At 39.0% G+C, this 18,260-nt stretch overlaps 1 protein-coding gene across 1 annotated transcript in view; it reads left to right on the top strand.

Annotated features, from left to right (window-relative positions):
* Positions 1 to 8,503: 8,503 nt before the first annotated feature.
* The window catches only part of LOC126278267 (nuclear inhibitor of protein phosphatase 1), a 61,733-nt gene continuing 51,976 nt past the window's right edge, over positions 8,504 to 18,260 (top strand). The window contains exons 1-2 of the mRNA XM_049978269.1: positions 8,504 to 9,298; positions 9,415 to 9,475. Coding sequence (XP_049834226.1) covers positions 9,270 to 9,298; positions 9,415 to 9,475 — 90 coding nt within the window. The 5' untranslated portion in view covers positions 8,504 to 9,269. The remainder of the gene's footprint in view (positions 9,299 to 9,414; positions 9,476 to 18,260) is intronic.

Below are 18,260 nucleotides of genomic sequence, written 5' to 3'. Positions count from 1 at the left end.
TTAATGTTTTGTACAGTTAGTCTAATTCTGAAGACGACGCTCATAGTAGCGTCGAAACCAGATCAATTTTGACTTAATATTTGTGACTGAGGGCTTATTTGTTACAATATAATTCTGACACGGTCACTGAACCTTAGCAGCTATGTTCACAGTAATATAAAAAAAAGAGAGCTAAGTGAGAAAAAATTTTTGATCTGTGCAGGAAAATGAGCCAGATTCCAAGCTAGCAGCACAGTCCCCACAATCAGGCAGTTGTCCACAAGATTATAAGCAATCGAATAAGCGACTGGCTGGGATTTGATGCAATTGTTGTAGTTAATGTGTGAGTGGGTCATTACTATAGGTAAGACTATTATGTGGCAAAAGAGTGATGTAATGAATGTTTATTCAATAAAGTTGAATCAAACAATGATTTAGCTCATATAATGTATTTTATAATTGTTTAATTAACCTAAGATTAAACTGTCATTTTGCTCATACACGTTTACCTTGGCAACAAGAAGACAGCTATTCTCCACATGTGTACAACATAAACCATGCGCCTGTTCGAGGGCTAATGGTTATTTTGATTGGAAAGCCTAAAAGACTACACTGAGGGCTTTCAGGAACGTAGTTCTAAAGGTACTTGATAACCATAGAAGCATACCCCTCTGCCTGTACGTCACATCAATTATGTTTGTCACCAGGGGCCCTATTCTGTATCTTTCCGCCATTTTGCCTATCGGTTCGGTACGTGGGCGCACCGAACGGTCTTGTTTTCGAAACAGAGCCTCAACATTATTCAGCATTTCGAAAGCGATGCTGAACGATCCTAGCGAACCGAAACGCTGTTGTTAGTTATCCTCGTGCCAACCAATGAAAAGCAATCTGCCTCAGATCCGTGCATGCGTAATGCAGCGCTACAGCGTCACGATCTCGAAGCTGCTAGCAGCCGACATAGGCATGTCATTCTTCACAGGACCGAAAACTGTGGTTAGAATACATAATACTGTTCAAATTCCGTTGACCACGGGCTTCCATCAATGCATGCTGACGATACTGTATTGACTGTGTTCCGAAAACTGTCGTAAATGTCGCATTATGCCATTTTATTCTCTGAACACTGTAAATCACTGTTTCAACAGTTAAAAATCCTGTCACTGCCACGCCTCTACATAATGGAACTAGCTTGTTTTACAGTACAGCACTTGGAATCCCTCAACAGAAATGCAAACCGCCGCACACATGACACCAGAACGAAAACCCAGTTACAAATTACAACTCACAATAAAAAATTATATGCTAATGGTGTTAAGGGTATGGGAATTAAAATATACAACCACCTCCCACCAGAGATAAAAACCAGCAAAAACCCAAAAATCATGAGAATTAAAATGAAAGAATTACTACTAAATCATTGTTTCTATTCTGTATATGAATTTCTTGAAACAAAATTTTAATTACTTGGAATCAGCTGTTTATTCACTTGTAGTTATCTCTACTTAGTAAGATAATTTGATTATTGTATGTAATTAATATTCTGCCTGTATCTATTACATGTACTCTGTTATGTGTAGTATGTACCACTGCTGTCATCTCTCATCACACACTACCTTTTTATATTTTGTTTATATGTCCTATATGTATTCTGCTATGTGTGTTATGTACAATTAGTGTCATCTCTCATCATACACCATCTCAACATAATTTTCAAATTGACTGGTCCTACACCATGATGTGCTTTGCTGTACAAATTGTGTGATCTACAGGACCAATAATAATAAATAAATTCACATCGACTCCTTGTTTTGGATTTCACCTTCCGGAATATGAGTTAGGAATGGAGTGTAGTACTACATCGTACAAATACATGTATAGAAACACGCGAAATTTTTTTTCTGTTTTCCGTCGTTCCTTAGTTGCTTTAAAATTCATGGAGGTTCGTTCCGTCTATGCAACTAATTGAAGGCAGTTTGTTTATTGCCATAAGCGTTTAGCTTCCTTTATTCATGATGATGCTTCACCAATAAAATAAGCGAAACACGTATCTCCACGAACCAGAATAATTGTTTAAGAGAGTGTCAAAGAATAATAAGATGCATAAAACATGATTGTAGCTCGCTCCTAGAGATCCAAATGATAAAGTAGCCTACTTCCCTATGTGATACATCAACGATTTCGTTCAAAAAAACAAAATTTAAGAAATCGCCTTTTCAAGAGTGTGTGGCGAGTGCAGCTATAGAACTTCATTGTAGTTTATAACATGCATCTGATGAATCAAAATGTTTCATATATGGTGGTATAGTCTGAAAATACTGTGGCGGCAACCTTTCATCTCTGTCTTCTGTTTTTAAGGATTCGATCGCAGATAAATAATTTTGACAAGCTAGAGTACAAAGATGGAAAATCGTAAAAAATCGTATGCTGGAAAAAAATGGTGAATTATTTGTGAAAGAAAGTAGTATACATGTCACTGTCAGTTGTTTCACACACAGTAACTTTATCTTCTATTTCTTAAACATATAGAAGTCACAAAATCGGAGATACTCGTTACTGAGAAAGCACGCTCTTACGTGTAAATTACACCGGATATTCCATAAAAACGCTTAACTTTGATGATTAACGAAATCACAGATTGTGTCTCAAACACGAAGAGGAAATAAAAATGTTCGCAATCAGGTATATACGAATCTTCGCCCTTTACCATAGCAATTCGTTGCCTTACCACCTACGCTATTACAATTCGTCTACTGAGGGAACTTTATATTGTTAATTCCACAGTAGAGAGACGCAGGCTGACTTCGTTGCCGAAAGATGCGGGCGTAAGCCGTAAGTGCATGAAATTTTGGAAGGTTTCCTCTAGCAGACTCTACAAAATTCCTTTGCATTCTTACTTTAAATTTTTAAACGTGTTTAGATAATTTTTAAGTAAACCCTTTGTGGAGAAGAGTACACAAAGTCACTAGTACTTTCAGCTAACACTCATGTAATATACGTAAGCAGAACAGATGTCTTCATATTTAGTGACCTTTAAACTCTTAATTGCATAAATTGACAGGTATTTTGAGTGAATATTGACTGAAAAAGTTTTCTTTTTCGACGTTGTAATCATTCACAGTACCAACCTCACCTAACCATATTTCTAACAAAGGAAAACAGTCTATTATGAACTCACTTTCCAACCCGATCCACCCTGTGGTGATTCTTTAGTAACACAATCACTAAATCCAAAGCTAAAACCGCTCAATATGTTTAAAATAACAAATCATAGGTGCAAATAAACCACAGCTAACCGAACGACGGAGCCATACCGAAATCCAAAACCTCTCAGTACAGTTGTCGAAAAATCGGCTGGAGGACCGTTTGGTAACAGGTCTCAGAAGCTTACTGAATAGGAAATTCAGATAATGAACCGAAAAGGACGTTACTTTCGACAGTAACCTACTGCACTGATCGGTATGAACGATATAGAACAGGGTCGCAGGCAGAGTTTATGTGCCCATGTGCTTGCCACAGAGCAAGTAATCGATTTATATATTGCACAATAATACGTTCTCGTGTATGTTAGTGGAAGTCTAATATTTGTTGTTTATACTCTTGCCAGATTTTGTAGCAGTTTCTCGGCCTTATCTGTTATAGGTTGTATGTGGGCCTTGAAGGAGAGTCCATCGTCAATCGTAATTCCTAGGCATTTCGTCGTCTGTTTTCGCATTATGTTTCTGTTTCCAATTTTCACCTGTTGTTTATGAGTGTTGGTTGCTATACCACTAGTGGAAGGAAGCCCATTCTTGGCTGCATATTCTTGGCGAAGATAGTGTCAAGATCAACCAGAGGAGGACAACATCTGGGCTGAACATTGTGACAACAAGGTTCAGTTGCTATGATGGCACAATACTCCATTTGGAGTCCTGATTTTACCCTCATTGCCAACTGATATATCCTATCCTGAGTGGCGTGTGCATACATACAATAAATGATAATTCCCAGGTAATATGTAGGTAACACTTTATTAGCACAGCCCCTAAATGGCAAGATTCAACATAATCTAGAGTGTGAAAACACAGCTAAAGGATCCTTCTGATTTGGTAGGAATCTGACGAAGTAAGAATCCATCATGGCATATGTCATGATAGCTACTGTTAGGCACAATTTCACATACTAAGGTCCAGAGAAGAATACCAGTCCTGGAACACCAGGTCAAGGCCAGGATCAGAGGAGTTGGAGGTTCTCATGGCATTGGCTGGTGGCTCGATATGGCTACTGTTGAGTATTTTCATGGATGGCTGCTGGAGCAGTGTTATGGCATGGTGTAGATCCAAGGCTGGCTTGGCTGGATGGAGCCAGTGAGCTCAGACAGATGAAGCTGCTGGACATGACTGACTTGAGCTTCAGGTGAAGTTGGTGCTAGCAGTTGAGCAGCATCTTAAATACACCACTAGCAGAAAAGGGTATCCTCTGAGCACTTGGTGAGCTTGTGAATTACAGGTGCAAAATAGTGCCCACAATTACAGCACCGCTCTTGCCCACATGTGCATTCCTGTTGGTGGGGATGGATCCTTTGATGATGTGTGCTAGTGTTTGGCTAGTCAACAGGAATGCTTATGTTGTCAGATGATGTTTCTGTACATGCTGTGCTTCTGCAGTCAATGTTTGTACTGCTGACACATGTGCTGTCTGCGACAGAAGCAGCTTGTGGTTCTGGTCGCAGATATTGTGTTAGTAGCTGTAGTGGTAGGCAAATAGCTGATGTATGGCATGTACTTTAAGGATGAATCAAAAGACAATGGCTTTTTTGGAAATAGTAGGTCGATGGAGAAAACATTTTGCAACACTTTCTGAGTACATGAATAGAGAATTGTAGAATCTGGCATGCCAGAGCTAAGACTTTGAGAGAGAAGAAAAAAAGAGAACGTAAGAGCAGAGCAAGGTAAAGCAGCAGAGAAAGTAGTATCACCATACGATATCGGAAAAGGAATACAAACGGATGTAGAATGGTTTCTAGAAGTGTTAAGGCAGAATTGGTAACAGCGTGTCAAACTGCACGTGTGCATGGTTTGTGGGCCACATGCGGATCAAGTCTCAGTCTGTCTCAGATTTACTTGCTCCTTCATGCAAGTACTCAAAGAGTGACATTTCATGTATTAGAGCGAGATGGCACTGTTTCTTCTGGCATATAGTATGGTACTTTTTCAAGTGCCATTGCTGTGTATTTCTCGCTATATGCTTGTGGTTTGAAGGAAATGTAAAAGAGCAGTGGTTGTTACAATGGAACATACACTCAAAAAGAGGCAAACTAGCGACATGTTGTCACGAGCATTTAAATATGAGTGGTAATTACAGAAATTTTTCGAAGAGAAAAATGTAAATTCTCAGTGTTTGTTACACAGACATACAATCGCCAGGCACTATAGATTGCATTGCATCACAATATACAGGGAATTTAAAGATTTATTTGACGATGACAGAGAGGACAAGTTGGTAGACATAAACAAAAAGTGCAGTGCTCCACAGCGAGATGATCTCAGCATAAAAATCATTGTGCTTCTGCTTTCTGTGTTTTTACATAATTGCTTGTCGATATCCAGTGTTTTTTCAGTCTATTCTATTATTTCTTATTTTTAGCCAGCAACAAACTGAAGAGACCCATCATTCAAAGTAAACGACAAAATAAAGCTCAAAACTGCCCTTCAGCAGTGGTGAGTTCATTATAGAGTGCATACTTAAGGCAGAGGATATCGTGACGCCATTGGAAGTAATGAAGTTTTCGGGAATTAGACTTGCTCCACAAACAATGTCTTGAAGCACAGCTGTCATGGCTATAGGTAATTAAGACAGTAATTGACAGTGCCAACAAGATCACTGCAATTAATATCCGATTTAATGTGAAAGATGGATGCATGTAAAATGAAAATCATACTGTGGAGGGGACAACTTCTGAAAAAGAACGCTGCCTATTTTCCCTAGCTCTTGTGTTAAAGGAAATGCGAATTTTGAAATATTAATTTTAGTGCTGGAAGAAATAAAGGAACAGTTTTAAAGTCGTTTTCAGAACACTACCAAACTCATATCTGTTCGGATTAGCTTATATGTGTGAAAGAATTTGGTCGATAATGAAGCTAAATAAGTCATGATTATGTGGTAGCCTGAGTGATGACAATCTGATAAATTTTACACTCTAGTCAGTGTGCCAACAGTTTGTGCTTGATATCAGTTTTCTTATCTCTTCAATGAACCAAATGTAGTTAGATAATATTGAATTTTTTATATTATTTCTGATATTTGATTGTTGAGGATTATATCCATACTGCTGCTATTGGAAAAGTGGTAGGTAATATTTTTTTTCCTTTACATGTAGTTATGATAATTTATTCCATTCCTAATGGCATACTGTAGAGACTATTCGTTTTCTCAGCTGAAATATTGTAAGAATTTTACATATAACTATACGGGTCAGACAATATTACTGACGTAATAAAGTTGCTACCTCAACTTCATTAAATTTTTTGTAGGTATCCGAACCTTTACTAATAGTTAGTAGAAGTATAATACTGCTCCTCATGATACGTAGCTTAAATTGTTCGAAGTTCCTGATATGGTGTAATATGAAATCAAGCCACATGCAGACCAGTCTGTGTTTTGTGCTCGACTGTTCTGCTGCCTAAGAGGCCTGTTTACTGTTTCCCCCATTGTCCCCATACAGACAGCATAGTGGGATGATGGGGGAAACTTGCACTGCGACAACAAGAGCCAAAGGAGTTAGTTAGTTAAGTGTTCCATTGATCAATCTGAAGGTAACTGTTATGATGTGCAATGTGTCAAGTGCATAAGAAATGCACACATGAATCAAGGCTCACTTTTTTAAGCTCAAAATATTTATTACCTTCCCCCATCCCCTTAAATGTCACAATATGGATACATTATATCTATAGATTTATTTATTTCTATTCAAGAATTCATTTATGACATAAAAGGAGGTGTCAAGGAGATATGATTTCAATTTATTTTTGAAATTATTCTTACTGTCTGTCAGACATTTTATTTCATCTGGCAGTTTATCAGGAAGTTGCAAAAGTTGCTGAACCTAGTCGCTTTAGGAGATACAGAATATGAATTTTCCTATTAAGATTCACAACTATATGTACATCCAAAAACTCAGTATGCTCTAACCTGGCTACTGACTTCTGTTGATGTGTTATATTTATTGAAGGAACTGTACTCCTTGCTGCAGAAAATTGGATGCACTGTGTTTTTTCAAAGTTCAGAGCAAGGCCATTCGCTGAAAACCTATTAATAACTTTTCCAAAGACATTATTTGCATCATTTTCTATTGGAGTTTCTGTTGCTGGATTAATAATGATTCTAGAATCATTAGCAAACTTTTTAATGAATGGCTCCCAACTCCTAATGGGGACCTGCACACTGTTTCTAATATTAATACCACATTATCTAGCTGTAGTTCACATGCACAAACTTCAAAGTGTTGATTGACACAAAATTTGCTTACTTCTACAGTTTTGTATTTATATCCTTGTTTTGTGTGAATGATGGCTCCTGCTTTATCCACACTAGATCTGCAAGAGTAAGATGGTAAAATATACCCAGTTTTACTGACACTATCCACCCCCCCCCCCCCCCCCCAGTTACATGGTGTTCACACATACAAAGTAAACCACTATCATTCTTATTTTTGAGATCATCTAAATATACTAACAGCTCATCTACTTTATTTTTTATTCCTCTGATATTTTGATGAAGCAAGTTGATACTACCCTTAGCTTTAGCCCTATTTACTGTACCTGAAGCTTCTTTTATCCTGTTTTTCTTAAGTGTTGTCTATCTCGACTTTGGATTTAACCTAAAAAAAACCCCTGTCTTCCCAGTAACCACAGGGATCAAAACTTTTATGACTTTGCTCCCCCCCCCCCCTCTTAATATCTGCTAATAGAGAAGCTAACGATCGCATGTTGAGTTTCACGCCGCCTTTGTGTTGAGGTAACAATATTTGAGACTGAGTGAGCACCAACAAATAAAAAATGCCATACTCAAGGAAGTAAATGTGATGTGTGACGCTCAAATTATGTGTAGGACAGGTCAAGAATGTTTCCAAGAGCAAAGTGAGAGAATTTCAGAAGTAAAAGTGCTAGTGACAAAAACATCATAACACACATTAAACACACACATATAATTTATATAGAAAAACTGAGTCAACCTAATAAAAATACCCGGAATGTGACACGAAGAGCGCCACAAGGCAAAGAGTAGCAATTATGTGCATAAGTTTGCAGAAAAGTAATACAGAGGAATGCGATATGTTCAGAAAGAAGAACCTTCACAGAATAATGCGGACGTTGTATCGACAGGTGGATTTTGCAAACAGGATGCCATACAACAAATTTAACCCAGAGCGTCGGTTACATTCAGTGGTATTCAAATGAAGTTGCGGAGGTATAAAGGGTTTCTGTCTCTCATTGCTAATGCCGAAGTGGAGAGGACGTGTACCTTTGTTGATAGAATACGATCGAACAAATGTGAGTGCGAACCGCGCACGACTGAATGCAGCTTGCACATGTGGATTATGTTACACCAGAGAATTCTCGTTTGCTTTTGCACATTCGCTTATATTAGCTTCGTTGTACAGGGGGCTTTATACCTGGCAGCATTTCTGGCCAACATGTTACGACCTGTCTGCTCAGGTGTGAAGTGCGGAGACAGATCACTGCGTGTGCGGCAAGATTTGTCTATGCAGACGTAATGTGGCCGAAACACCTCCCTAGTTCCTACCGCTGCGCATATAACGCATCTAATTTTTCATGTTTGTGTCTGAATATATGTACAGAAATACGGAATGTAACAGTTGATGTTCATGTAATATACTTCTTGACGTAATCGCTGTGGATAAAATAACACTATAAAACATCTAAGCTTCAACGATGGTTCCTGTGTGAGATGTAAGGGATTGTCGTTTATTGTTGTCGCTTTAAAAAAATAATAATGGTATCATGAAATTAACTCGCAGTTTTCTCAAAGACCTAAGCTGTCATTATTCGGGCGTTTCCTTTAGTGCCAGCACCTATACAGATGGACCAGAGGTTTTTCTGAATGTCTTTGGAAGGCAGTACAAATAGTGTTTTGAGTTTGTTGTGGTGTTGTTTGTATTCGAATATTTACATTTTATTTGTGTTTAACTAAGCTCTAGTGTTCTAAGTATGGTGAAGTTTGCGTAACATGAATATCCGAGCGGATGTGTTCATGTATATAGTGATGTGAGATTCAAGAGGACCACTTCAGCAATGGCAAATCACTACGATGTACCAAATTGGTATGTTAGAAATTGCATGCCCTTGTTCAGATTTCTAAATTCTGCTTTCATACGGCATAATTTTCGATGCGATGCACTTTGATTGTTTCCGCACTGTTAGTCTGTTTGCTCTGCAGGGCCGGAAAACCGCCTGTCGGACTTCATCTGGATGTTTTAAAAGGAGATAAACTAATCCAGGTAAAAGACGAACACATAGCATTTTAGAATATATTTATTACTTTCTAACGCATTTACAAAAAGCACTGAAGTTTATTCATGTGTATCATGACTGTAGAAGTGTAGAAAAATAGACGGAAATCGAAAAACCGGGAGGAAGAGAGGTGCTGGCGGAAGTAAAGCTGCGTGAGCGAGTCTTGTCTTGATGCTCAATCGGTAGAAATATTCGGATTCGAGTCCTGATCCAGCGCACAGTTCAAATCAGCGAGGAAATTTCACTAAGCATGGTAGTTTCAGACCTTATGTACTGCCCTTCGCAGCTATAGTCATTGCGTAGAAGTTTTCTTCAACTTAACCAAAATTTTTGCTCACTCCAGCCCTTTCATTAACCCATTTTTTGCCCATTGATGAAAATGTAGAAGCCATTGAGATTGTAGGTAATGGGTAGATTGTGTTTTACGAATAGAAGTGATCCACTAGATGTAACTTTTTGAAGTGAAGATGCTAGAATCTGTGAAGCTCAAACCAAAATTTATCTGCTGATATGTTGACATTCAATTTTGGTTTTGATTTGAGTTAGTTATTCATCCAGGGAACATCTGACAATGATAGCCCATAGAATTCAGTATCATATGAAAATAAATAATTCATAGGCCTACTGCAGGAATATGTATGTTCATATGAGGATAGGACAGGTGGTTAGCCATGTTGTTGCTGAGGGAACCATACAGGCATCCTTGGAATGATTCAGGAAAATCTAAAACAAGTTGACTAGACTGAGGAAATGCCTTCCTCCCAAATATGAGGTCAGTGTCTTAACAACTGCGCTGCCTCATTTGGATGGTTCCTATTGTACAATATTTACTGATTTACTGCTACTTGCACCAAGTAACATATAATTTAAAATGTCAATTTTTACTGGATGACTGCACATGCTAAGTGCATGTGCTGATGTCTTCTGGATCACAAACACATTGCTATGCCTCTTGCACTCCCTCCAGCCTGTTTGGAAAACTGACTTCAGGACCGTAATCAGCTGACTGCGCCCAACTCATGTCTTCAAGTCCATTCCTTAGTCTGCCTTAGTCTGTTTGAAAAACTAAGTTGGTGTCCCCCACTGATGAGTAAAATGTTGAGTTCAAAAGAATGTGTACATGCGCTGTAGGTCTTGGCTTATGATTTTCTTGTAACAGCATTAGGCTGCATTATGATAATGTATTGTAATGGTACACTGTGTTGTAATTGTTCTCCTTCCTTATTGATCACTATTATTGAATCTTTTAAGTAATTGTTCTCCTTCCTTATTGATCACTATTATTGAATCTTTTAAGTAATCTTCAGTTGTGTGTGTGCATTAATTAGCCTTTCAAGAATATTTTAGGACTCTACCTTTTTAAACAGATATATTTTAGTAATTGTTTGCATCTCATTGGGCAATTTATTATAGATACAGTTTAATTCTCTGGTAGAAATTGGTGTTTTGTGTGTGATTTTACTTGGTAAATCCCAAGTCCAAATTGGTTCTTTTGAGGCCCACATGATTAGGCCTAACCATGTCTAGCTATAGAACTATTAGAGTAATACTTACTAATATTTTCCCCTGATTTGCACAAAAGTTGGGTAGGCTAGATATATTTGCACAGTGTCAGTTCTGTGTCATTCACCAGCCACGACTGGACAAATTGCCTCAAGTTTACAATAAAATGAATACAGTATTGAAATTTAAGCTATTATATTAAAATGGTAATTATATAATGTATTAAAGATAAGATCTAGATGGCAATGTACTTTCATAACACAACTATAAAATCAATGCTAGAACATGGTGTAGTTAAGTAACTGAGTTGCTGCTGTTCTTATGGCACTGAGTTGCAGATCAGGTGGACACTTTTCTATCATCTAATACTGTTCAAAGGTTCCACTTTTTATATGCACAAAAGTTTAGTTCTAATTTGCTCTCTTTGGTTATGAGTGAATACCCCTAGGTAGTGTAGGTAGCACATTAAATAATTTTAGGTCTTCAATTTGCAGGCTGTTCTCTATCTTAATTTAAATTTTGTTCTGTCTGTACTGTCTTTAGGCCCAATTATGAGTGCTGTGTTGATGAGCTCCATTTCTTTTTCTATATGTGTCTCGAATTGTTTTAGTGTGAATGAAGCAGTTGAAAATAGGATGAATGAAAACCATCAGAACTCCTAATGTGGAAACAAATTGGTTTACATCTGTCAGTTTTTGTGTGCATTAATGATCCTCACTGCTGTATTTTCCAATAAAAGCACATTATTGCACCTACAGAACAGCCCAATAGTAACAACCCACAGCCGATGGGACTGTGGAACATTGCGTAGTACACTGTTAGTAGCTATTTTTTTTATATTACACTTTCTAATTTCTTCAATTGGTGTAGGGCTCATGAAAGTTTTGAACAAACAAGTTTAGCATGCTATTGTCATTTTAATTTGGTAGTAATGAAAACACCCAGAAGCTTAACAGCTGGTGTGTCACCTAGAGATGAACTACTACTGTGGATGCATATCATCTTCTATGTCTGATATTCATTAATTTTCACCCTGTTCTTGATCAACTAGGGCATGGCCCCACTGAATAGGGTTTCTTGTTGATCACCATGAACTACATTCTCCGATTTTGAGAACAAAGTTGTATCATCTGCGAACTGCATGGTGTGCCCAGTGGAGCATGAGTCATTAACAAAAATTAGAAACAAAAGAGGCCCTATCATGGATACATTTGGCACATTGTGTTGTAACTTCTTTTCACCTTTGTCTGCTGCTTGCACTGATATGTTCTGTTGTCTGTTCCTCAGGTAAGATTTGAGGGTTTGCTGAACAACTCCCCCAGTGCCATATGACATGAGCTTGTTGAGCAGAGCTTTATGTGGGATACAGTCAGATGTGTTACTGAGATCACCGACCAGCAGCATTATAGTCTCGTTGTCTTCAAAACCCTGACTTATATTTGTATTAAGTCAAGTACTACTGTTGTCGGTGACCTGCCCTTCAAAAGTTGTGCTATATGTCATAAAAATGAGATTATTTCTTTCAAAATACCTTAATATTTGCTGATCTTTCATTATGGACCCCCCCACTTTAAATCATTATAGAGATTGGTCTGTAGCTTGACACTTAATGAGGATGATCTTATTTGTAAACTGTTACTGCATGTGCTGCTTTCTGGATGTGTGGAAATTATTTAGCATGAAAGCATCTATTTCTTACTACTGTCAGTAGTTGAACTGTTCAACAGGTTAAAGTTTTTAGCATAGTATAGGACAGGCCATAAATATTGGGTTCCCTGAGTGTTTGAAGTTGTTTAACTTTCTTATTACGTCTTCTGGATACACACACTTCCATGTTACCATGCTGCATTTTTGTAGCAACCATCTGCTTTGTCCCAGGATGTAACTGTGTTGCATTGTGTGACATCACTGTGGCACATTTGAATTGGGTCATGTTTGCAGATGGTGTGTTGGAGTGTGCGGTGTTGGGTGTGTTGGTTTCTACATTATTTGTGAGGTACGTTAGTGATTCATTGGACTCCTGTAGTGCTGTTCGTGAGAATAATATTAGAAAAGTCTGTGGTGGTTTGTTAGTGAATAATTTTGATGTTGACAATTATGGGCAATAGATTAGATTTTGGATGTGGAATTGTTAATTTGGTGTGTTGCTTGTGGTTTGAGATTTAATTTTTGGTTTCATTTTTTGTTTGGTAGCTATGATAACTAGTTTCATGAACAGGTCTCTGCATATGCCAATGGGGAAAATATTTTGACCATGACTAAATTTCTGCAGTTATTCATATTAATTGCTAAGTATATGAAGTGTCACATTTGTGGAGAAGGAGTGAAATTGACCAGAGTTGCTGCATCTCTGACCAGGGACCACTATGTATGATGATGTATTATTGCTCATCAGTTCGAATGTTGTCCTAATTAGACCAGTGTTAGTGACCAGGCTACATTAGACTGGTTTTCACTTTGTAGACAGGTATGTACAGAATTTATTCAGTGTAGTGGAAACTTGATGGAGGGAGGAGACACACTAGTTAAAATTGATGACTCTGCTTTTGGTAAGAGTACTCATCTTGTGTTAACGTGGGTGTTGGGCCCTGTTGTTTGAGGGGCTGGTTTTCTGACATTGTTTTTAAGGTGGTGGGAAGGTGGGGACTAAACGGAAATTAATGGAATTATTTGAGGAGTATACTGAGGATGGTAGTCATGTTGTGTCCGATTCATTTTATTCTTGTAGGGGTGCAAAAAAGAGGTATGCATGAAATTTATTGAGGAGGGTACTATTGTCATGTTGGATTCATTTTGTTTTTATAGGGATTTGGGGAATAAGTGGTACCAGCATTTAGAGGTAATCCTTAGTGAGGATTTTTTTCGTTTCCAAAAGCCCCAAATCCCCCCAGTTGTCCTATTAGTTTAATGTTATTTCTGCAATTACATATTTGTTACATTACTTGTGTCTGCTCACATGTATAATGAGTGAACTCATGGTCATCTTATTCTGTAAGCTTGATGTATGATTGTCTACAGTTTTTACGTTCAAAGCCAATTGGTGATATGGCATTCTTTGGCTATCCCCATTCCTTTGGATGGCATTCTTTGGCTATCCCCATTCCTTTGGCCAGTATTTTTGTATGTTCATTTCATGTTAACTGACAGTCAGTATTCATTCCAAATACTTTATTACACAATCTGCAGATTTATCATCTATACTTAATTTGACAGAGTTGTTTTTCCTCTTTGTGCTGAAGTGCATACTGTTTGTTCTATGTTCAGTTGTAATTTATTGAATAATGCCCAACCATAAACATCCTTGAAGGTTTATTTCTCTAATAGGAGCTCTGATGTTTTGTCACTGACTATAATATTACTGTTAACAGCAAAGAGAACATTTTCGCCATTTCTTACACTGTCTGAAAAGTCATATATATATATATATATATAGTACGAACAGAATTGGACCCTGTACACTAAATACACTAAAGCGAAGATCTCATAGCCTACTGTATATTTATGTGTTTTCTTGTCTGAAAGTTGTTTTACTAAAAATTTATCATCAATAGACGTATGAACTCTCTCTACCAGAATAACCAAGCTACCTGATGCTGGCTGTCAGCTTTGACCCTTTCATACAAAGATAATGAAAATAATTCCAAGAAGAACCTGAAACTAACCATGCAACTGAGGAAATTGAGGCTTTTGGAAGAGGACAGATAAAATAAGTGACATTCCAAATATAAAATATGTATGCAAAGAAAACCTTATTCAAAAATTCAGTAAGCCAACATTAAATGAAATCACAAAATTGTTGTTGGAAATTTCACTCGACCTATGTAGCATGCCTAGGATAGCTTTCCATCGCCCTCCCAATCTCTGCAATATTCTTGTCAGACTCTGCATCCATCTTCCTACCCTATGGCTCCTACCCCTGTTACTGCAAGACTTGTCTTATGCACCATCTTACCAACACCTATAATAGACCAGTAACTGGCAAAACATATACAGTCAAATGGTGAGCTGTTCGGCCTTCTACATCGGCATGACTACCACCAAATTATCAGTTAGGATGAATGGGCATAGGCAGATTGTGTATGGCAACTCACAGTATCCTGTTGCAGAGCATGCTATACAATATGACATTTGTGACCTTGGCAACTGTTTCAACACATGAAAGTGGGCTGGCCACCCCTCCACTTACAACATCATCAAAATATTTTGGGGCGACCTGCATGGGACAGCAATGATGGCCCCACAGTCCTGCAAAAACATAGGGGCATCAGACGACTGACTCCTGGCTTACCAACTGTCATAAACAGTTGCTAAATGATCTGTGCGACGGCATACCCCACACCAACTTCCACGTGTGGGGAATCCCAATGAACATGCAACAACAGACAATTAGGAGAGAATCGCTGGCTCATCCAATGAGCGGCAGAAGGAAGATGCTGAGGACCCTAACTGAGCCACCTGCCAATTATCAGAAAAGACATACCTCACCGCCATCAGCTTGTGGGAGTCTGCAGTCTGAGTGATGTTGACTAAGGAGGATTGGACAAGGTCAACGCCCTTGGTTGAACCTTGGTATCAGGCACTGACTGGACAATCATGTTTCGTATGAGCAGGTCTGCACGAGAGGGAGAAAATTTTGGACACTCAAAACAGCACTTGCATTTGATGATCTGCAAATCGATGATTCGTGCCTCATATGACTGCTCAGGGCACTTGTGGTTCTAGTTATACTCAAAGTGTTCCACCTCCACATGGATTTGGTGTCCAAAATACTGTCAGCAACTGACAAAGATTGCCAGAGGGGAGGTTCTTGGGCCCAGTGGAGGCCTTCAAATTTTGGACATCTTTAAATAAACTTGCACTGCTGTAAAACAATTTGGCAGTGCAACTAGGAACTACCTTTCAGTAGATTCATCAAAACTGGCAAACAGTGCTGGCAGGGGATAAGATAAATGCACAACGGGCATCTGGCCCTACATCAGAGGGGTAAGGGCGTGAACTGTCTCTGCATTCTGTTTCATTAGCACCTGCATTTGATCCAGCTGCTGTGTGACACGCAGAAAAGAAAGGCCTTTGTTACTACTTTAGTATCTGCACTGGTGTGACACTTGCTACACTACACAGTCAGCGTGGTTACTCCAGGGGTTAATTAGCAGCGGACAGAACCCCGTGAGAGGAAATGAAAACTCACCATGCGAGTCTGTCTATGGAAAGCAGAAAGCCCAAAACAATATGGATACATGCATAGGGATAACCCAGCATGTGGCTGGTGTGGGCAGCTGTTGTCTGACCACTCAGTGACAATACTTGGCATGAAGGAAACTCTGTGGTAGTTGAACTCATCATAAGCTTGCCATTGTGATCTGCACTGTTGGCAATACAAAATGGATGTTCTACAGCACCTCTCTCCAACACTTTGGACATGTGCTCAATGAAGTTTAAGTTGGGGGAACAGGCAGGCCACTTCACTTGTTGAATATCTTCTCGTTCCAATAGCTTGTCCTCCTCCTCCTGCACTGTTTGATGCAGTCGTGCATTGTCACCCATAAAAATGAAGTCAGGGTCGAAAGCACCCTTGAAAAGACACACATGGGGAAGGAACACAGTGAAAGAATACCACTGACCAGTGAATATACAATGTTCAAAGATTTGGGGGTCAAGATGCCCATTCAGTATTGAGCCTCTCCACTTCATAACACCTGGACCACCAAAACAATCATGTTCAATGATGTTCCTGGATGTGTTACATGTTCCCACATCTCGCCACACGAGGGTACTTCCAGAATTGCTACTTGACGGAATCTGCTCTCACTGGAGAAGGGCACATGACCCCACACTTTATTTACCCAGTCCCAATGTTTTTGCATCATCGCAAATGGAGCTGCTGATGCATAGGTGTCCATGAAACACTACTGGTTTTTGGGCAAAGAGACCACAACCATGCAGTTGCTGTGATATTGCGGTGGTGAGGTTGCTTGTCTTGCAGTCCTGTTAAATGTGATTACAATTGCACACGCAGTTTGATGTGGGTCCTGCTGTACTACAGCATAATGCCTGCAGCGTCAGCAGCCAACATCACATCAGTGCTTCGAAGATGTCTAACATACATCTGACAATTTTCTAGAAGGCAGATGGCCGTGTTTCATCCCTCCACGAGGGGGCAACTCAAGTGTTGCCACAGATGACAGGCCACATGGACATATCCCCTTCTGCAACACGTGATCAATAATAGGCCCAACTGTATCCTAGTGCTGACTGGTATTTAGGGTTGTACTTAGGCTAGGCTTGACCAGTTAACGCAGGGTGAGTTTCCAGGGGCAAGTGCCAAATACACAAGATTTCCATCAATCAGGATTCTCACACAAGAGCTGCATCCTCGACGTCCCTGTATCCACATCTGACTTTGCAATCCTGGGAGCTGCCTGCTGTGAACTTAGAGTGATTTTGGCCCCCTTGCCAAAGAAGACAGGAAATCTGTCATTGTGGCAGGCTTGTAAATTTATTCCTGTTCAACTTTCTAATGGCTACACTTTGGAGTTAGACAGTATTGCTCCCTATGTGACTTAAACTTTGTTCATTCAGTTTGTAATTTAATGGTGAGCATCCTATGGAACTTTTAATGAACTTAGACTCAATGTCAATCTGAAGCCTTCAGCTGCCAGAAATATTATTGTTCTATTTCAAGAAGTGATTTATTTTGTATTTTGTTTCAGTAAATGTAAGAATAAATGCACTATTAATCTTTGATAAATAAACTCGCTCAGTCATTGCTAACTGATTAATTTTTGTGCTCCTGTCAGTGGATAATCAGGTCACTTCTTCACTTTTGCATAATGTAGCGGTGATCTGCTGCTGTAGTTTACCATAGCCGATCACCTTCTCTCCTTTTTGCGGCAGTGCCTACGCTTCAGAATGCTCCCCATGCTTGTGATACAGTGCTGTGGGCAATACTAAACTCTTGGGCTATACTCATCAAGCTTCATACTTCTTTCAGTTTCCCATTGATTCTTCTCTTTGTGAAATAATCTGATTGTGTCCCCATCCATGTTGTGATGGAGAACACCACCACAGTGGACTGTAACTGCCCACTGATTGATGCACGGTGTCTTTTCCTCGTTTCTTTGGCTGCCTTGTGTTGTGGGGAAAGCCTCATTTGATGCTATAGTCATGCTCACGCCATGTGACACACCTGTGCACGACTGGGAGATTATTGGCAATATGCTCCACTTTCATTCATTTCCACTGAGCCATATATGTTACATTTCTTTGTAT

The sequence above is a fragment of the Schistocerca gregaria genome, chromosome 6 (assembly GCF_023897955.1).
Source record: "Schistocerca gregaria isolate iqSchGreg1 chromosome 6, iqSchGreg1.2, whole genome shotgun sequence".
In the NCBI taxonomy this organism is placed as follows: domain Eukaryota; kingdom Metazoa; phylum Arthropoda; class Insecta; order Orthoptera; family Acrididae; genus Schistocerca; species Schistocerca gregaria.
Note: the sequence above shows the minus strand (reverse complement) of the source record. Positions and strands in the feature narration are given on the sequence as shown.